This window comes from Tenrec ecaudatus, chromosome 18 (assembly GCF_050624435.1).
Source record: "Tenrec ecaudatus isolate mTenEca1 chromosome 18, mTenEca1.hap1, whole genome shotgun sequence".
Taxonomy (NCBI): domain Eukaryota; kingdom Metazoa; phylum Chordata; class Mammalia; order Afrosoricida; family Tenrecidae; genus Tenrec; species Tenrec ecaudatus.
In genome coordinates, this window is record NC_134547.1 from 15,083,792 (window position 1) to 15,106,044 (window position 22,253).

The 22,253-nt window shown below is 46.8% G+C and overlaps 1 protein-coding gene across 1 annotated transcript; it reads right to left on the reverse strand.

Moving 5' to 3' along the window:
* Nucleotides 1–379: 379 nt before the first annotated feature.
* Nucleotides 380–17,889, reverse strand: LOC142432119 (uncharacterized). Its single transcript, XM_075537218.1, is given in 6 exon segments — nt 380–3,203; nt 3,205–4,729; nt 9,234–9,360; nt 13,056–13,114; nt 16,560–16,630; nt 17,744–17,889. Coding segments are annotated over 4 exon segments (1,788 nt in total). The 5' UTR covers nt 13,071–13,114; nt 16,560–16,630; nt 17,744–17,889; the 3' UTR covers nt 380–3,082.
* Between the last annotated feature and the right edge of the window lie 4,364 nt (nt 17,890–22,253).

A 22,253-nucleotide genomic window follows, 5' to 3' on the forward strand; every position in this document is an offset into this window, starting at 1 on the left:
AAGCTGGAAAGAGAGGGGGGAGAAGAGAGAAAAATAAACAATGGAGAAGGAGAGTGATGGATGGGTTTGACTATGTAAAGAGGGCTATGATGGCCCAATTGCCTATTATATTCTATTAGTACATGTCTACACCATCAGGATCCCTGGTGGCATAGTGGTTATGAGTCGGGCTGCGGTCTACAAGGTCCACAGTTCGGAACCATCAGCCACTCCATGGGAGAAAGATGCGGCTTTCTATTCCCATAAAGTTATAGTCTCATAAACCACAGGGTCAGCTTTACCTTGTCCTGTAGAGTCACTATGAGCTGGCATCAACTCAATGGCAGTAAGAGACCATCATTCTACTGCAGCATTTCCCACTTACTGCCCCCCAGAGAGGGGAACTGAGAAAGCAATGCCCACATTTTGTCCTGGATTATGGGGCTACAGCACAATGTTTTAATTGTGGGGGTGGGGAGGCAGGAAGGACTGAGTAGGTCAAATTAAATTTGGGAAATTATGAGCTAATGGTTTCAGACTATTACAGGAATCTAGCCAAACTGATTCCTAATAGTAAACATATTCAATCCCAATAAAACATCGGGGCACCATGGATGGGTTACTCTGGTTTCAGTCGCTTAATCTCCTAAATCCCGATCCTGAGATTTCTGGTTCAGATATGCAAATGACGTATCTGAGGCACGCCTATCTGTCAAGCTATGTGTTCACTGCCACCAACACAGAGAGCATGTTGGCTCCAGCCCAAGGGATACAGTTGATGAAATTCTCAAAAGCTGCTTGGGTTCCCTAAAAGAAATGATGCAACAATTGAACCCAGTCTTATCGAAGCCATCACGGAAATGCAGAGATGTAGAAGTGAATGGCCAAGCCAAGACCATGCTTCTCTTCAGCAACTGCTACTTACACTTCCCAGCTATTAAAATACAAAATAGTTGAAAAAAAATCCAAAGGTCTAGTATGCAGTGTCTTGTTACCAGAAGTTGAACAAAACTTTTCAGCCTTGTATAGGGGTAGGGGAGGAAGGGGGCTTACACACAAGATGGTAGCCTTTAGGTGCAATTCTAATCTGTACACACGGGGCCTCGGAGAGTCGGAACCTACTTGACAGCAATTAGCAATCACAGCAGCCCTGTGGGGCCGACACTAATGGAGAGACGTCTTCATGTGCAGTAGGCTTTATCCTGTACTCAACTGAAAGAGGAAAAAGGGAAACGCCCACCCATCACCAGAGAATGGTGGATAGGTTTGGCTATGTCATGAGGGCACCAAGTACCCAACTCCCTTGTATGTTGTTATCACGTGTCTACACAGACCTAAGTAAAAAGGCCCTCAACTCATGAACAGAGGCTGGGAAAGGAGAGGAGCCAACACACTAGGTATCAACATAATCTTCCGGGTTCCCATACCAAGTGGTTTTCTGTATTCCAATGATTACTTCCCTGAATCTAATCTCCCCACCCCCTTTTTGTCTTCTTCTGGCTCCAACTTTGAAATATTGCACATTCTCTCCTTCTGAGTCACGTAACAAACGAGGACTGCGCACACCGACCAAGTTCGGGTCAAGGTTAAGGCTGTCTAGAGTCAGCAGTGAAGGGCCTGGCCTCAGGAAGCTCACATCCCAGAGGAGGAGGAGACTGATGCCCATCATCACACTTTTGTCAAGATAAGACCACACACTCCTGGTCTTTCCGCAGGAGCCCAGGTGGCAAAGTGGCTACACAGTGGACCGCTGTTAGGTCAGCAGTCTCCTTGGGAGACACACAAGGTTCTCAACACTTGTAGACTCTTCCAATCTCAAAAACTCACAGGGGCAGTTTCACCGTGTCTTACAGGGTAGCCAGAAGTCAGCATCCATTCAATGGCAGTGAGTTTGGTTTGAGTTTGGTCTTTCTAAGTGAGGCTGAGAATCCTGACAATGGGGCACCATTCGGTCGAGGCGATCGTAAGTCAGCGCAGACGTAAACCAAACCACCTCTGTTTGTTTTATTATGGCCTGTTTTTATCATACAGATCCAATCTTTGAACATCGGTGAGGGACCAGCTAAGGCTGACAAATACCATCAGGAAACTGTGTGCTGCGGCATTGTATGAAGGACCGATTCCTAATGTTACACTGTACCAAAATCATAAAGCAAAGTGTGGCTCGGTGTCACTAGAGGATATACTAAGTTGCCCGATACCTGTATCGCTGTCATGACTCAGTGTTAAGCCTCTGCTGCACTATTACACGAGTTCTTCTCTGGCGCGGGGCTCTGGACCACTGGGATGTGTTGAGCTGTGGCTGAAACACTCGACTGTCATGAAGCAAATGTTTTCACACGCAGGAGGCCCGATGATAGCAAGAGCTCAGGTGGAATAAGCATTTTTAATCAACCGTTCTACAGAACTTCTTGACTCTGACCGTCCCCGGCTGTTTCTGGCGCTCCTCAGGGATCCCAAAATTACCACCACCGCAAATTCTTTGCAGGCCTCCGAATGGCACAAGTTCTTTGAACTCAACTTTGAGACCGCGAGCAGGAAGTTCAATCCCATCCACCGGTGCTGCGGAAGAGGCCTGCTGGCTGCTTCTGTGGATACCGTTGTGTGCCGCGTCTCTCCTGACTCACGGCAACCCTACAGGGCAGGGGAGCGCTTCCCCACGGGGAATTCCAGGCTGTAACCTTTATGGGAGCGGACTGCCAAGTCTTTCCCCCTCTTTCGCAGCTGGGGATTTAAGCCATTAGCAGCCCACGGCTTAAGCACTGAGGTCTCAGGGCCCCTTACAGCCCCATAGACACTATGGCACAATTCTCTGTACTGCGTGGGGCCGCCATGAGTGGGAACCAGCGTGCCGGCCACAGCTTTCCCTCTAGATGTGGTCTGATGACTTGGAAGATCATGAGCTCAAAGGGACGTGCTAAGTCTATACCTCACGTTTGTGAGGTTTCTCTCCGGTCTGGATGCTGAAGAATGATGGAGTCTTAACTAAACATCTTACTGCCTCTGTCCCCTGTGGGCACTATGACCGAGTGGATGACCTGAGGCACAATCATTGACCCCTCCCCCATGCCATTAGGGACCTTCCTGTGGACCCTCTTGGTGATCAACATTCAAGATCCAGGTGAAGCCCCCACCCACCCTCTTCATATCTGTACAGCCTTTCCCCATCGTGAGCCCTCCGGTGGGACTGGACGGGGGAACTCTGGCCAAAGGTCTTTCCACTGCTCGCATTTGACTGGCTTTCCCCCACTGTGGACTCGCTGGTGTTTCCGAAGATACGAACCCCGACTAAAGCGCTTCCCACACTCCACACAGCTGTGGGGTTTCTCTCCAGTGTGGACACTCTGGTGGACATAGAGTTTGGAGGGAAAGCTGAAGCCCTTCCCACACTCCTCGCACTTGTACGGCTGTTCTCCGGTGTGGATTTTGCAATGGTTATAAAGTGTGGATTTTAAATGGAAGTGTTTCCCGCACGTCTCGCATTGGAACGGCTTCTCCCCAGTGTGGATTCGCTGATGCTCCCGGAAGCGGGCGGCCTGAATGAAGGCCCTGCCACATTCGCCACAACGATAAGGCTTCTCCCCTCTGTGGACTTTGGAGTGCACGTTCAGTTCGGACCGACGGATGAAGCCCTTCCCGCACTCCTCACAGTTGTACGGTTTCTCTCCTGTGTGCACCCGGCAATGAACTTTCAGGGCCGATCTTCGGCTGAAGCCCTTCCCACACTCCTCACAGGCGTAAGGTCTCTCTCCCGTGTGGATCCTGCGGTGGATATTAAAATCTCCCCTCCGGCTAAAGCGCCTCCCACACACTTCACATTTGTACGGTTTGTCTCCGGTGTGGACGACCAGGTGAAATTCATAATTGTACTTCATCACAAAACTCTTCCCACACAGGACGCATTTGTACGGCTTCTCTGTCGTGTGGACCCCCAGGTGGGACCGAAGGTGCGAGCGCTGAATAAAGTTTTTCCCGCACACTTCACATACGAAGGGTTTCTCACCGCTGTGGATCCTCTGATGGGTCCGAAGCCCGGCGGACTGACGGAAGTCCTTCCCACACACGGCACACTTGTGCGGTTTTTCGCCCGTGTGGAGCATGTAGTGGATATTCAGCGTGGATCTACGCCGGAAGCTCTCCCCGCATTTGTCGCACTTGAAAGGCTTCTCTCCAGTGTGGATTCTCTGGTGTTCCCGAAGATGGGAAACATAAATGAAGGCTCTCCCACATTCCTCACAGCGGTACGGTTTCTGTCCTGGGCGGACGCTGCAATGACTGTTCGGTCCGAATCTGGGACGGAAGCCTTTCTCATACGCCTCATACTGGTGTGGTTCATGCACAGTGTGAGCGTTGGGGTGAGTTTGCAGATGCGAGCTCTGACTGCATTCCTTATCGCCGTGGCCGCACTGGCAGCATCCCTCCCCTGTGCGAGCTTCCTGAGGAACATGAACGGCGGCGCTGTCATGGAAGCCTTTCCCACACTCACTACGTGTGGGAGTCTTCTCTCCCGAGTGAAATCGCCGATGAAGGTCAGAGCCGGAGGCATCGCCAAAGGATTCTGGATGCTTATGACCCTGACAACGCTTCTCTGACGTGCGGATCGTCGAAAGTCCTGCCCCAAACTGGCTGGCCGAAGCATCCTGCTTGAGGAGCTGAGAGTTACTTCTCCTGGGGCCTTGGGACTTTGTTAGGTTTCGCCAGTAGGAAAGCTCTGCTTCAGGGCCAGTCGTCTTCTCACTTTGGATTTGGTCTGTGATGACAGAGAATTCGGAGATGTGGACAAGTGAAAGCTTTGTTTAGAGGGTTCAACAATTCACACCTAGGACAGAGCCTGAGACGCTAACACACCCAGGAAGGACTCGGTTCCACTCTTTCACTGTGTAAAATGTGCTCTGGCTTACAGGCCTACAGAAGTGAAAAGGTGGCCCAGTGCACTCCTATTCGCTAAGCCTTAACGAGACCTGTTAGATCACACCAAGTCTTCTATTAGACGGAGAAGTTAGACACCAAAGGCTTAATACAGGAAGGAGAAGCATCCGGTGAAGTGATACAAACTGTTAACCCGTTGTGACTGCTACTGAATTTTAAAGTCAGCACAAAACCTTTATGGTGAACTTTCAGACTAAAAAAAATTATAGAGATATGGCTGGGACAACTACAGTCCCTCTGTAAAAGAACGAAGCTGGACCCATTCCTCATGCCGTATATGAAAATGAACTCAAAATGTGTCAAGGACCCAACCCACAAAACTCTTGGCACAAAACACAGAAGCCACACAGTAACAATGTGTTCTGCGACCGGACACCAAAAGCATGAGCGACAAAAGAGAAATACCGTATAGACTCAAGGATAAACCGAGTTTTTCAGCACTTATTCTTTTTTTATCGTTTTATTGGGGGCTCGTACAATTCTTTTCGCAATCCATACATCCATCCATGTGTCAAGCACATTTGTACATTTGTTGCCATCATCATTCTCAAAACATTTACTTTCTACTTGAGCCTTTGGTATCCCGTCCTCATTTTTCCCCCTCCCTCCCACTTCCCCCTCCCTCATGAATCCTTGATAACTTACAAATTATTAGTTTTGTCATATCTTACACTGTCAATGTCTCCCTTCACCCACTTTTCTGTTGTCCATCCCCCAGCGAGGAGGTTATATGTAGATCCTTGTTATCAGTTCCCCCTTTCTGACCCACCATCCCTCCACTTTCAGTACACTTTTTAATGCTGAAAAGCCCCCCAGTTTTTTTGTGATAAAACTAGGTGCCTCCACTTATACTCGAATATATACGGTAAACTGGACTTCATTGAATTTAAAAAACCTTTGTGTATCAAAGGACATTATCAATAACATAAAGAAGCAACCTGTAGAATGGGCGAGAACTTAGGAGCCATGGACCTGAGAAGGAATTAAAGTTCAAAAGGCACATCTACAGGACTCCTGCCGCTCATCAACACAAAACCAACAACAATCCAATTCTTAAAAAATGGACCAAGGGTTTGGATAGACAAATAAATGACCATGAGCACAAGATGCCCCATGTCAATAGTCAGTAGGGAATGGGAGGCAAACCCACAGTAAAACACACTGCACCCTCACTAAGCTATCACCAGAAGAAAAGAAAGGGAACATAATTTTTAATGAGGAAGCAAAGAAGTGAGCATCCTCGTGTATCATTGGGAGGACTGTAAAATGACCCTTCCACTGTAAGAAACCATTAGTGGTTCCTGAAAAAGTTAAGCAGAAGCACCATCCATTTGGCCCAGCAATTCCTCAGTATATGTTTCCCCAAAAGACTTCCAAGCAGGGGCTCACGTAGTTGGATATCCGTGTTCACTGCAGAATGATACCTAAGAGCCACACGGTGGAAACATCTCAACTGTCCATCACTAGACGAATAGACAAACAGAAGGTCTATCCATTCCATGGAATAGTATCCTAGCATCAAGAAGAACGGTCAGATGAATCTGGAAAACACTAGGCTGAACGAAATAAGGTGGACACAAAATGACAAGTGGTGTGTGGTTCCACCTATAGGAAGTATCTCAAATAGGCGAAAGTCTAAAGCGCAAAGTTTATTAGTAGCTACCAGGGGTGGGTGGGGGAACAAGAGGTGTTATTAATTAAGGGGCACTTGTTTCTGTGAAGTGCTTTACATGTTTCTATTTAATTTGGATAAAAAAATTGGGCTGCATGTGAACATGATTAGTATTACTGAACTGTACAGGTAAAAATGGTTGTGATGGCAATATTTCATGTATCACAATATCAAATCAACTGGCAAAAATTTATAGAAGAAAATTTGAATGAACAGGAACTATAAGAAAAGCAGAAATAAAATTATTACTTGAGCTTATGCATCATATCTGAAAAAAAATCAAGTTTCTATGTGGTTATGGCTATACTGTCATGGCTGGAACTGTGGCCCCACAAAAGTATGTTGAGGACAGTCCCTGGGACTTGTGAACCTGACCTTTTTTTGAAAGCAGTCTTTGAAGATGGACAACCACTGCCATCGAGTCAATTCTGGCTGACAGCAACCCTACAGGACAGCGTCCAACTGCTTTTTATGGTTTCCGTGATTGTAAATCTTAACAGACGCCTACAAAACTTTTTCGTTGGGAGTGGCTGCTGGATTCAAACTGCTGACCTGTTGGTTAGCACCCCAAGATACCTGGACACTAGAAGACAGACTGGGTAGGTCCTAATGCAAAGGAGTGATGCCTTAATGAAAGGGGAAAGACCAAAAGGCACTCTCACACTGCAGCTACAAGTGAGGTTTGCAGAGGGTGACAGGGAGAAGACAACCTCCTCCCATAGAGACCTTGAACAAGAGCATGTTCACTAACACGCTGATTTGATTCTGGAGTTCTGGCCTCCAGCACCTGAAACAATAAATGTCTACTCACAAATCCACCTAGTTTGTGATGGTATGTGATGGAAAAGCAGTATTTTCTTTGTCACTTGGGGTTATTGTAAAACATCCACAAGTGGATGGCTTCAAAAATCCAGATTTCTTTTTAATAGTTCTGGATGCTCTAAGTCCAAACAGGAGTCTTGGCCATGTCAATTTCTTCTTTATTGGTAGGCTTGGGCATTCCTTGATATCTTGGCATTCCTGACTTATACAGGATTCCCAAGTGGCATATGTCTTCCCTAGTGGGAAGACATCTCCATTTACAACTGGGAAGCAGAATAATTCTATTTCATCTATTTCAGAATACATTAGATTACATCATGGACACAGGATCTACTCAACGCCAAAAGCTTTAATCATATATCACTCCATGACATCAGCTAGACAGATTGTTTGGACAAAAAACTGGCAATCACAGACTAGCCAAATTGACCACCACATACTCATACATACATATTCAACTGCACACACCACCAGTACAATTGTAGAAAATGTGGTCCCTGCTGATACTCGACAACTAATCAAAGGCAGTGTTTCTCAAACATATTTTTTCTAACATGAAGAAATAGTTCCGGAAACATTTCCCTAAGTACATAAATACAAAGGGGCTTCAAAAAGTGGGTGTGTGACACGATCGCTGAAGACAAAAGGGGTGCATAAGCAAATGTGGTGAAGACAGCGGATGGTGTCCAGCTACCAAAAGTTATAATAATCTGGGGTCTTAAAGGCTTGAAGTTAAAACAAGTGGCCATCCAGCAGGGAAACAAATAAACCCACATGGAAGACGCACACCAGCCTGTGTGATCATGAGTTATCAACGGGATCAGCTATGAGGTATCAAAAGATCCAAAACAATTATATTGATGTAAATGAGGGGGTTAGAGTGGAAACCCGAAGCCCATCTGTAGACAATTGTATATCTCCCCCCACATAGAAGGGTTATATAAGGAAGGGATGATTCAACCAAGGTGCAGTACAGCACCAATGAATCACACATCATTCCTCTAGTTCCTGAATGCTTCCTCCCGCCCACTACCATGATCCAGTTCTACCTTACAAATCTGGCTAACTGGAAAAGACACATTGATATGGATAAGAGCTCTGGACATATGAAATTCAGGACAGATAAACTCCTCAGGAACAGTAGTGGGAATAGTGATATCATGAGGGTATGGGATGATTGGGGAGGGGGGAGGGAGAGAAAGGGAGAACCCATCACAAGGTTGGAGATGTAGCCACCACCACCCTAAGGAGACAAATAACAGAAATGGGGGTAAAGGGAGACGACGGACAGTGTAAGATATGAAATAATGACAATATGAAATTGATCAAGGATTCATGAGGGTGGGAGAGGTAGGGGGGGAAAAAGGAGCTTATACCAAGGGCTCAAGTAAAAAATGTTTTGGAAATGATGGCAATATATGTTCAAAAATGTGCTTGCCACAATGGGTGTATGTATAGATTGTGGCAAGAGCTGTATGAGCCCCCAATAAAATGACTGGAAAAAAAATAGTGGGTGTGAATGTGCTGTATAATTTTTTCCATTTCCCCATGAACTGTTTGAAGCTCCCATGTATCACTGAGACATGGATTGACCCACTTCTGACCAGTGTCTGCTTTCAGTAAGTCTCCTTCCACTGACTCTCATGTCATTCATATGATTGGTCAGTGGATGCTGAACAAACTCTGGTATTTTCTACCCTATTTTGTTTCATAAAAAAAGGGGGGGAGAGATAGGGGAGTCAGTTCCCAAAAATCCAGTGACCATTCTAGGAGCCCCAAAGCCTTGGACACCTGAAAAAATACCGAAACTCCAGAGAGAGGCTGTCCTCACCCACAGAGACCAGGTTCCGGAAGTTCTCCAGCATCACCTCCTGGTACAGCTTCCTCTGGTTGGGGTCCAGCAGCCCCAGTTCCTCCTCGGTGAAGACCACAGCCACGTCCTTGAACGTCACGGATTCCTATAACATCAAGCACAAGTACGGTCCACCAGAAAAGGGGCAACACTGGCTAGGTAGGATGGGGGTGGGAGTCATTCCAGATTGTGTGGGATGGCCAAGGTGTGGGTCTCCCAGCCCATCTTGAATCTTGACAATGCCCTCTTTTCCTCAGCTTGACAGGAAGTGGAGGCAATGAAGTACAGCACTTCTATTTTCACTTGGTGTCTTCAAACGAAACCCCTATTGCTCTCCAGTGGTGCGTGCCAGGATACACAGTTGACCTACGGTCAATGACCCCAGAAACGTTTACCAATTTCTTTTCAACAGAATTTGATAGCATGTACCTTCTTCCGTATACAACCTGTGGACAGTTTGCTGGTCTGCCTACCTAGCAAGGTTTGGGTAACCTGTCTTGGATCGGTCTGTCGTTGGTCCTGTGTAAGGTCAAGTGGCACTTCCTCAGCTCTGAACTGCAGCATTTGATTTAATGCTTGGAGCCATCCAACACCCCAAGGGCCTGCTGTGTCCCCAAGGACAAGGACCTTCACACTACTGTATAGAATGGTTCTTGCATTACAGGGTTCTTTGGGGGAGTAGGAAAAACAATGGACAGGTAGCCCCCGACTTCTGTAGTTGAGTCCCGGCAAATTGTAGTCAATGCCATCCTTGGCTTTTGCATCTTCTTGTAGTTGCCATGTACAACATGCAGTGTTACAGTGTGTAATCTGCGGATGTTATCAGTCTCACACTGACCACCAACAGCAATGATTGGATTTGCAAAAGTATTGATCATCAAAAGTTGTGGGAAACAGAAAGATTTTTCCCTAGTGGTCTCCCCCAAATATATGTTAGACTCAGGACACTGCTTGCAGCTCGTGGTAAATGATTGTCAAGTTACCTCCCTGAAGGCAGCCAGTTGCCAGACTACTGTCTGGTCCCACCACAGGTAGGGCCCAGTCCCTGCTGTTAAGGACAATGGGCTTCTTCTCCCTAGAGGCTTGCGGGCATCAGTTTGGTGCCTGCAGGGTGGGTTTACACCCTACTGATAGTGGTTTCTATAGTGAGCCAGAGAACAGGGCAAACCTGCTCAGTGACATCCAAAGTTAGGCAGCCATCATGCATCTAGGGTCCGCCCATCTCGTTGCATGTATATCCTTATTCCCTTCTCTTCCAATAGCATATGAGCCCCTAGATCAGTCCCCTCCCTTTACTGTATTACCTGGAGCACAACCCTTTCCTGTGGCGTATGCCTTCACCTGTAATTAGGGGGCTTGCATGTCCCCAGAGAATATAAAAGCCTTGGTTAGCAATAAATAGCTCTCTCTACGTGGATCACCAAGTGAGGCTGAGGTGAGCATGCTACCATGAAATGTGTCTGACTCCATTATTTCAATCCCTCTTCTATCTCTCATGCTCTCTGTGACTTTAATCTGTACATATCATTGCTGTATAATTGTGCCTACCGGACCTGTGCTGATGTGTTAGGGGTGGGTAGGCTGACAAAAAGTAAAACAACAACGACAAAAAAACAAAGAGCAGATCAGCCATACAATGAGGTAATTGAAACAGAACCCCGACTCCCTATACATAGCTCTTGAACACTGGCACAGACAGAGTGAACACACATCAACTGCTTTTCTTATTTTCTTTCTTGTTCTTGCTCTCATCTCATTTCTTGGCTGCACATTAGTCCAGATGTGGAACAAGGAATTTGGCTGGGTTGTTCCTGGCTCCTACATGGAGCCGATAAACTAAACCACTCTCTGCCATCGAGTCGATTCCGGTCCCAAGTGACACAGTAGGGCAGCCTAGAGCTGGTCATGTGGGTGGGAGAGTGCAGCTCTTTACAGGAGTAGAAAGTCTCATCTGTCTCCCACGGAGCCACTGGGGGTTTCAAACTGCTGACCCTGTGGTTAGCAGCCCAGAATGCCACCAACTACACTGCCTGGGCTCTGAACATAGCCTGGAAGCCTTGGTGCTTTTGCAGTGATTCGAGCATCTTCATTGTTCAGCGTGGGTACCTGGGACACACTTGATCACTTAGTCCATCAAGTAATTCAAGACGGTGACTTGAAATCTCTTTGCACAGCCAGAGATTCATCCGAGGACAAGAAGTTTAGCGGGCTAAACTTCTATCTCCCTAACTTCCAGGATGTGGGACTCGCCTTGGTTCAGGGTCTTGGGCCCATGCGGGGAAATCTCATTAAAAACTCTGGATACCGAAGTTCAGATAAACCCCCCCCCCTTGGCTGACAAGATTCTGTGCATCGTCACACATCGAAGTGCCAGGAGAGAAAGGAGTCCTTGCAGACAATGACAGCTTTGTCTTTGGGACCCTCCCATGACTCAGCCTGTGTGCGTCTTCCTCTGGTTGGTTATGTTTTATATGCCTCTGTTACAATAGATCTGTTAATGTTAAGTACGGTGGGCTTTCAAAGAGTCGTGGAAGAATTCCATTTCCCCTTAATTCCATTTCTCCATGAACTTTTTGAACACCCCTTTCCCCCCAGCCCGGTTACGCCATCTTTCTTGAGTGCTGTGAGATGTTTTCACAAATGATTGAAACTGAGGGGTTGGTGAGAGGCCCTAGTTTGCAGTCAACTGGTCCCAAGGGATGGGTGGCGGTTCAAATCCATCAAGAGGCGCCCTGGGGGAAAAGAGGCTTAACTACTCTAATGGTGCGTAGTGGGTTACAAGTTGGGCTGGCTGCTAACCGTAAGGTCAGCAGTTCGAATCCCCAGTCATGTATGGGAGAAAGAAGAGGCTTTCTACTCCCATAAAGAGTTACAGTCTAAGAAACCCGCAGGGGCAGTGCTACCGGTCACTGAGTAGGAATGGACTTGATGGCAGTGAGTTTGAGTTGGACCTGCTTCTGGAAAGTTCCAGCCCCGAGAAACCCCTCTGGAGTGTAGTTCATCCCTGAAAGACCCGGGGTCACCAGGGGTCGGAAGCAACTCGAGGACAGCTGCTATTTTACAAAATAGTCAATGTGCCATGTGTCCAACACGCCTTTTCAACTGGAGCTCCCAAGTACACGGAGGACCACACAAATTGAAATGGCCTATCTGCCTTAGAACTATCATTAAGTAACCCCGCAGGATTACTTAGAACAATAAACCGCCTCAATCACTTCAATGGATACGAGTGAGGACCGTCAGTGGGAACGTGGAAGTGGGAACATCAAAACGAAGCGTGATGTAACCTCCGATGCAAAAGCACCATTGAAAATGAGGCGGGCAGCATGGACACAAACAGAGTTAGGAATGCCCACGAGGGAACAAGAATGAGGACAATGAGTTCGTGCGGAGGAAAGCGGCACAGTGGGAGGATTGGCTCCTTCTTCTTCCTTTGTTTGGAAATGAGACTCAAAGATAAACATAAAACAGTGGGAAATCCAAACTCCAAACCCACTGCCGTCGAGTCGATTCTGACACTCGGAGACCCTACAGGAGAGTGCAGACCTGCTGCTGTGGGTTTTCCAACACTGGCCGTCTTTACGGGAGTGGACAGCCTCATCTTTCTTCCACGGAGAAGCACGGATTCCAAGCACTGGCCTTGTGGCGAGCAGTTCACGGTATAAACCCCAAGAGGCCAAGTTCTCCGGGCACCCACACTGTCCTGAAATGCCCGCTGTTTCCCTTGAGCGCTTCGCCCACAGAGCCAACAGGGAGTGGTGAGATAGGATTTTAACAGTGAGAAAGGCAAGGTCTACTCACCTTGAACGTGTTCATTTTGCTTCTGATATCTGGTGATGCCGAAGCCTGAGGAGGCAGAACTAGGGAAGGGTTAAAAAGGACATGAAACAAAATGATTAAAAAAATAATGAGAAATGTTCTGTTTTGCTTTTTTAAAGGCATGGGGGGGGGGGGCATGAAAGGTGGCCAGGGATGCTGTCTGCCTACATCACCTGTCTCCCTCAGACCGGCTGGTGGTTTGGAAGAGCTGACCTTGTCCTTAGCAGCCCCAAGTGCAATCTACTGTGTCACGAGGGCTCCATTTGGGGATGTTGCTCTCTTTTAACAGTGTCAGTGGCATGTAATTCACCTATCATACTTGTTCTTATTGAGTCGAGGGTCTAAATTCTGCAAAGGGAGCTTCTGTGTGCTACGTGATTTTTAAATTCTCTCACATTTTTGCCTTTTCACCGTTACAGCGTGTTTTGATGTTACCTTCGAAAGAGTCCTGTCTTTCAGTGTTCGGGGGTTGTTTTCCGACAGTTAATACTGTGAGGTCATAGTCCCTGTTTTCCCAGATGGATAGTCAGTTGACGTAGATTAAGAGATGCAAGAGTTCATTAGCCTATTGCGGTGTTTTCTTTTCCCACACCAAGCTAGTTTGTTTCTATCTACAGGTTGACCTCTATTCGTTTTCAGTCGGAGACTGTGATTACTACTCCCATAGAGTTAGTCTCAGAAACTCACAGGGGGACCAACTCAATGACAGTGAGTCGCTTCGTTATTATTCTACGCTGAAGAAAGGATGGCCCTGTAAGGTTCTAGTTCCTCTTCTAGATTAGCCTGGTTCCTCCTAACTTCCTTTCCACCTCATTTTTATAATCGCCTTATCGATGTCCAAGAAAACACAATGTTGATTACTTTTATTGGGTTTGAATTGATGGTGCAGATTACTTAAGACCTCTTGGAAACACGGAATCTTTAAGCCGTGAACACAATTATTATTCATTTATTTGGAGGAATGCCTGTTATACATGAACAGGTTTTCTGGTTCTTTTTAGGGGCGCATACAACTCCTTTCACAATCCATACACACGCACATTTGTACATTTGTTGCCCTCATCATTCTCAAAACATTTGCTCTCCACCCAAGCCCCTGGCATCAGGTCCTCATTTTTCCCCTCCCTCCCCACTCCCACCTCCATAAGCAGGTTTTCAAAAGCTTGTGGGAAATGTGGTTTTTACAGCCTCTCATACAGACATGTCACTTAACATCACTTCAGGCAATGACGGATTACACATGTGACCATGGTCCCATAAAGGTGTTTTTGACTGTGAGCAGTTAAAAAAATTTGTTGTCAAGTTGAGAGGATTAAGAGTGAAGGGTGAAGGGGTGGTATTTAGCCTGTCAATCGGGTCGGAGCTTGATGATCTCATTTGGAGGCATGAGGAAGATAAATAGCTCACTGGAGGTGGGACACTTGCTGACTCCCTGGGAGACACTGAGGCTGACAAGACACATGGAACTATACTACTGACCTGAGCTGGAGGAGCCACGTGGAGACCCGCCAGCAGAGAGATGCTTACAACGCCACTGGATCAAGACTGCCCACCCACTGGCCTGTGATCTTCCTGCATTCGGCATCATTGTATGTGTGTTTCATGAGTCTAAAGAGGCCTTTATGGATTGGTATCAGACTTATGGACTTGATCTGGACATGGTGGCATGTTTTCTCAATATTCAACTGCTCTTGTATATACAGCTCTCTCTTATATACCTATGTCTATGAATTTATTTCTCTAGTCTACCCAGACTACCACACTGGCTCTTGGCAGGAAAAAGGCTCCCCACCCCTGGCCTACAGGCATGCTTATTGGGAATTAGCCAAGGGACCTCGTTCATCTGGGTGGCTGTGACTGTACACAAGGCTGATGTATTGAGCCTGGCATGGGCACTAGATGCCTGGGACTGCTTTGGAGCTGTGGTTCAGTGACTACACACAGTGGTCCCACCAGCAGATTGCCTGGTGGCTTCAAAACAACCTTCCTAATTCTGGTAGGATAGTGATTGAGATGACATACTGCATGAGTCATCTTTGGGGTCCGACAAGATGTGGGTTCCTCTCTTGGCAGATCATCTCACTAGCTGTCATCCTCTTGGGGAAATGATCAACATCTCTTTACCTCCATTCTTTCTTCTGCAACAAGGAAGTAATAGAGCCCCCGTGGCACACAGGGCTCTTCCTTCTTGGCAGCTATAGAGAAGTATATACTACTCTGGTCTCATGAAGGCAGTATCTATCACAGGGCCACGGTCCGCCAGATGGACCTTTGTTATGATTGGTCGCATGAAGGTCATGTGTGACCTCTAACAAAATCTGTTGAGTCGGCTTGACTGTCCTCCTGAATCGTTGCCGGCACAATGTTGTAATTAGTATCAACAACTGTTTTCTAAAATGATCAAAATAAGTACATTTCTATCCTGGAGCAGAAAAGATCTTTTTACCTCGGTGAACAGTTGAAAGGAAAACATGAGTAATTAATGAGTTACTGTTTAGAAAAAGCAAAAAAAACAAAACTTCACTAATACTTAAGGGCAACTATTGTCTGAAAATAGTTCGGTATTTTCTCAAAAGTTACACACAAAACTACTGACACCAGCTGCTTGCCCAGGAGAAACTGGCATTTTGTGTTTCTGTTCTCTTTAGTGCCAGGGATCTTAAAAACTTTCAAGTAGCCTCCAAGGCATGACAATCCGTCTGTCTGCCTGTCTAAAAGACCAGCTGAGGATGAAGGAAGTGAGGTATGTAAGGAACGGGTGACTAATGGCCAATATGAACAACCTCCTCCTTTGCCACGAGACCTGAAGAACTGGAGAGTGCCTGGCTACCACCACTGAACATTTTGATCGAAGAGACTATAGAAAAAAAATCCTGATCCAACAGGAGGAAATGCAGAACAGAACTTCAAATGCTCACCCACTCGACTTTCTGGACTCATGGAGGGTGAGTGAAGCTGCACAAATATTGCCCTGTGATCAACTTTAAACCTTAAATAAAAAATATCCCGAGGGGGTTCTTAAAAGCAAGTCAGTTTGGCTTAACTAGTAAAAATGGTCTGCATGGAGCTTTCCGCCCTTTAAAGAACCATCTGTGTGGGATCACCTGGACAACTCCGAGGATTGGACAGAAATCTTGGGAGAGCACTGAGTTCACCTTAGGAAGGAACAACTGAAAAGGGAGGGTGAGGCTAAGATTGGTTCACCTTTGGATAATGTAATCAGATTATGACCCTGATTGTGCATCCAGAAACAGGTGGTGTATGTGGAGCTGTGTATATTCCCAACAACAAAAATATATAGTATTTTTATTTTTTGAGTACCAGCTCATAAAAGTACCATGCAGTATCAGTGCATTCGTTGGTATAACTCCCTTAGAGAGAAAAATTAAAGCCTTTATTATTACCATTACTCACAGCTGAGAATACTTCACCCACACTCTACAATAGAGCTGTGTACCTTTGTGGAAAAGCACAAATCTTACCCACCTGGTTTCTGCTGCTAGCCACCAGTCAGTGAGGGTCTCTACCTCTGAGTAGTTCATTTAGAGAAGCTGGGACTGAGGAAGAAAAGGAAGCTGTAAATTATAATGGTTGCTTCTGATGGCAACGAATGTGCAAATGTGCCTGACACCATGGATGGATGGATGGATGGATGGATGGGTTGTGGGAAGAGTTGTACGAGCCCCAATAAAATGATTAATAAAATAAAACACATACACACACACACACAATGGTTGTTTAACTGCCCCAGATAAACAATTAACTCTTCTCACCCTGTCTCCCCTGCTCAAAAGCCCACTGGCCACCCAGTCAATTCACCGAGTCTCACGGTGACCGCGTTGGGTTTCTGAGACTGGACATTTTTATGGGAGGGGATAACCTCCGCTTTCTCCCCAAGAGCAGCTGGTGGGTTTGAACCACGAACCTCGGGATAAGCAGCCCAAAGGCTATCCTAAAGCGTCACCCCAGGGGCCCGTTCACCTTTGTCTCAGCTGGAAGCAATACCCTTCTTTCTAAAAAAGGAGTCAGAAGGGATTCGGGATGATCCACTTTCCTGCAGGCTAGAGGAGCGATGGGACAAGACCACTGCAGGTGGACACCTGACGGTGTCTCCAGTTAGGTCATAGCTTTATGGGACCCGGGGGCTTCTTACTATTAATGATGGCAACTTGATCACATGTCAGGCATGGCATGAAGAAGTCTTGAATTGATACTACCGCCACCACCCACTTGCACCGAGACCTCGTATGGCGATGCTGCGTGTGTCCCAGCAGCTGAATTTTCCCAAGTCTTCCTTTGGAAGCTCCTCAGGGTGGGCTGGAACCGCCAACGACTGGCACTCCCTAGGAATTCCTCATAGACACCAAGGAATGCCTCATGAACACCTAGGAATTCCTCATGGGCACCACCCCCTCCATTCTCAGAGCCATGCTGCTAGGAAGAGACGTGGCAGAAGTGCGATCGGAGGCAGAGAGAGAGCAAGTCACTCGTCCGGAGCGCTGCCACGTGGGTGGCAGCGCCTGTGGCAGGGGGAGGGTGGCAGTTGCTTGCAGCTTAGAGACTGGTTGACTCTCCGAGACCCGAAGGATGCACCAACCGAGGCCGGCCCCGACCCGGGGGCCCGCGCACACCCGCAGAGACATGCAAACCACCGACCGCCGCCCTCAAACCTCTGCTTCCGCTGCGAGGGGTCCCCGCTAAGACGCTGTCCGAACGTCGCGGACGTCCAGCGCAGGCCTGGGATAAAAGAAAAGAAAAGGTGGCCAAACGCCGGACGGCAGCACCACCACGTTGGGAAAGATGGCAGGTGCGGAAGTAGAGCTCAGAGCCCCTGGACTACATTTCCCAGAATCCCACAGAGCGTCCCGGTAAACGGAAATGACGCAGACACCGCAGGATTTGAGCGGCTGCTTAACCGCATTATGTTTGCTAACCTAGACTGTAATGCCCACAATACCTGCAGGGAGCAAAGCCTTAAGACTTTAATTGCTTCCAAAATAAAAAATCAGACTCACTGCCATCAAGTCAATTCCGACTCGTAGCGAATGGCCCTTGTGAGTTTCCCAGACCATAGCCCTATGGAAGCAGAAAGCCTCCTCTTTGTGCCTTGGGTTGGCTGATGGGTTTCAACTGCTGACCTTGCAATTAGTCCAAAGCGTAACCCACTGTGCTCCGGGTTCCTATACCCAATCTGTTTAGATAGAATGAATTAGTACACTGCACCTGGATCTTCTAACAGAAAATAATCCGTACAAGGGACATTATTGTTTGTTTTGTTTTTAAATCATTTTATTGTGGGCTCATAAAACTCTTATCACAATCCATATATACTCCAGTTGTATAAAGCATATTTGTACATTGATTACCCTCATCATTCTCAAAACATTGGCTCTCCACTTAAGCCCCTGGCATCAGCTCATTTTCCCCCCTTCTTTCCCGCTTCCCCTCCCTCATGAATCCTTGATAATTTATAAATTATTTTTTGTCATATCTTACACTGTACAAGGTCTCCCTTCACTCACTTTTCTGTTGTCCATCCTCTGGGGAGGAGGTTATATGTACATCCCTGTAATCCGTTCCCCCTTTCTACCCCACTTTCCCTCCACCCTCCCAGTATAACCACTCTCACCACTGGTCCTGAAGAGATCATCCACCCTGGATTCCCAGGGTTTCCAGTTTCTGTCTGTACCAGTGTACATCCTCTGGTCTAGTCATATTTGTAAGGTAGAATTGGGATCATGATGGTGGGGAGAAAGCATTTAAACACTAGAGGAAAGTTGTGTATTTCATCGTTGCTACACTGTACCATGAGGTATCGTCTCCTCCCCGTCGCCCTTCCATAAGGGGGTGTCCAGTTGCCTACAGATGAGCTTTGGGTCCCCACTGTGAACACAAGGATATGATTTTTTTTTTCACAAGAGAAAAGCTTGTAGTTAGTTCAGGGATCGTTTGCTGGCCCTTAGGACCGTTTTCCAGTCCAGTCTGTTGGGGCACCACGCCCTGGCCCCAAAGTCCACTTTCAGCATTCCCTGGGGACCTTGCCACTCCATTCCCTTGCTGTTCCGCTGTACTCCCCCAGTGATTTGCCTCAGTGTGGTGGGATCAGGTCAGGTGCAATTCCCACACTGTGTCTCCGGTGCTGTCCCCTGTATCGCCCTTAGTCACTGAGGGGCATCATGTCTCATAGTAGGGCCAGCCATGTTGTTCTCTCTGTGGACTGGCTGCTCAGGATATGATTTTTTGTCCTTTGATGCCTGATATCTGATCCCGTCAGCACCTCGTGATCACACAGGCTGGTGTGTTCTTCCATGTGGGCTTTGTTGCTTCTGAGCTAGATGGCCACTTGTTTGCCTTCAAGACCTTTAAGACCCCAGATGCTATATCTTTTGATAGCCGGGTACCATCAGCTTTCTTTGCCACATTTGCTTATTCACCCGCTTTGTCTTTAGCAAATGTGTTGGGACGGTGAGCATCATGGAATGCTAGTTTAATAGAACAAAGTATTCTTGCATTGAGGTAGTACTTGAGTGGAGGCCCAATGTCCATCTGCTACCTTAATACTAAACCTATACATATATGCACATAGATCTATTTCACCATCCTTATATATAAATATATTTACATATGTGCATGCCTTTATTTAGACCTCTATAAGTGACGTTGCTTCCTAGTTCTTTCCTCTATTTTCTTTCACTTTCCTCTTGTCCCACTATCATGCTCAGCCTTCATTTGGGTTTCATTAATTCCTCTTGGTTAAATTACCCTTGGTCACGCCCTACCTGGTCTCCTACACCCTCCTCACCACGCATTTGGATCACTTGTTGTTCCCTTGTCCCTGGGTTTGTTAACACCAGTTCCTTTCCCCCCACAAGCGACATTAAAAAAAAAAAAAGATGTTGTATTGTTAATTGTGAGAGGTGGGGGCAGGAGGCACGGAACAGAGATAAAATTTATCCAGGAACATGAAAATGAGAAAGATTTTATTGAGGCAAGGAAAAACTCCCAGGAGGGAAGGGAGAGCAGAGAAGGACGGGGGAATCTTGAGCCCCCCACCCCCCAGGGGGTTGCAAGACCCAACGAGTTAGGTCAGGGAAATCACACCTGGCAGTGAGGCCGTGGGACATATATAGGGCTTGAGCCAAGGACGTATGTGTGGATAAGGGAAAGAAAGGCCATCTGGTGCTGCATTTGCAGGGTCTGAGCCAGGATATGGTCTGTGAGTAAATCATCCTGGAACACTGAGGGAAGACGCTGTACAGACCCAGCCTGGAGAGATAAGCTCCTTAGAATGCTGGAGGCAGGGACTGCACAGTCTAGCTCTGGCCTTGAGAGGTGGAGGGAAGGGGCGGCACAGTCCAGCAGGCTATCTTTCTGGAGAGCTGGGGGAGGGGGCTACATGGTCCAGACCCAGCCCAAACAAATTGCATAAAGCTTTAGAGAGAAAATCTGTTTTCCATTCAATAATCGACACAATATTTATCTCGTCTCACCAAGTTCAACACCCACAATGTAACACCCCTTATCCCACTCCCTCCCTGTGTTTCCAGTTCCCAATCCTCCCTTTCCTAGCCCATCTAAACCATGTCCTTGGTTAAATGCTGCCCTTCCTGATTTCAAACTCTTGCTTGTTTTAAAGTGCCCCTTTCAGAGCAGTTGATAGTGATAGATGGGCACCATCTCATTCTTCTGGTCCCAGGGTCGTGGAGAATGATGCTCAAGAGGTCCATGAGCCAACTAGACATTGTTTCCATGGATTTTCATTTTTCATTGATTTTGTATAGAGACCACTAGTTGCACTGTAGAGGGCTGTTCATAGTTTTTAAGAACACTGGTACTACTCACCAAAGTCCCAGTATAGGGTCGCTATGGGTTGGAATCAATTCAGTAGTGGTGAATTTTGTTCCATTGGATATTCTATTGTGTGTACATACCACAGTTTATTCATCCTTCCATTGATGAGCACGTGGGTATTTCCTCTTTTTGCTATTGTGAGTAGTGCTACAATGAACAGGATGTACATGTATCTCTTGACTCTGACTGCTCTAGGATATAAATCAAGTAGCAGGATAGGTTGGTCGTATTTCCATTCCCAATTGTTTGAGGCAATGCTGTGGGATAGATAAAGATTTCTCCCAAGTTGTCTTCCCCAAATATATGCCAATCTTAAGACGTTGTTTGCTAAAATGGTAAACACTTGGAGGTCAAAGATAGCAGGTCAGAGGTTATTCTTCCTAAGGGTTATCAGCCATCTAGAGCAATCAGACTGTATATTTTGTTCCACCCTAAGTAGGGCCTACTCCCTTCTGATAAGGATAGTGGATTTATCCCTTGAAGGAGAGCCCAAAGGCAAGGTCAAGAGCACTCAAGGACGACCAAAGTTAAGCTGCTATATTGAGTCTAGGGTCCACCCATCTTGTCACACATGTACGCCTAATCCCTCCCCTTCCTATTGCATGTACACCCCTAGATCATCCCCCTCCTATTGCTTGTGTTGCCTATGGCACAACCCCTTCCTGTTGCATATGTGGCTATGTCAGGGGAGCCAGCCCCTAACAAATTATCACAGGCCAGGCAGGTGCAATTGTACATCAATAATAAGTAAAGATTACAGTAAAGTCATAGAGAATAAGAGATAGAAGAGAAAATGAAGTAAATGAGTCTACTATATTTCACTGTAGGTAATATGGCAATGGTAGGGGGACAATCTAGGGGTCTACATGCAATAGGAAGGGGAGGGATTGAGGGCACACATGTGACAAGATGGGCAGATCCTAGATTGGCAGGATGGCAGCCTAACTCTTGATGTCACTGAGCAGGTTTGACCTGTTTTCTGGCTCTCCATGGAAACAATTTTCAGTAAGGTGTGAACCCCACCTACAGTGGACCAGACAGCAGTCTGATGGCTGAATGTCTTCAGGGGGAATATCTCTAAGCATCTGACCTCCCACCATGTGCTGGGAAACAGCCTCTAATGTTTGCCATATCTTTGGGCGGAGACATAGCTGGGGGAAAGCCTTTTATATTCCACATGGTCATCTTTAATCAGGAGGACTTACATGCTCCCAGAGATATATAAGCCTTGGTTAGAAATAAACCTCTCTCTCTCTCTTGCCCTCTCCTCCCTCACCTCCACATGGACTACCAAGAAGGGCTGAGGTGAGCATGCTACTATGAAATGTG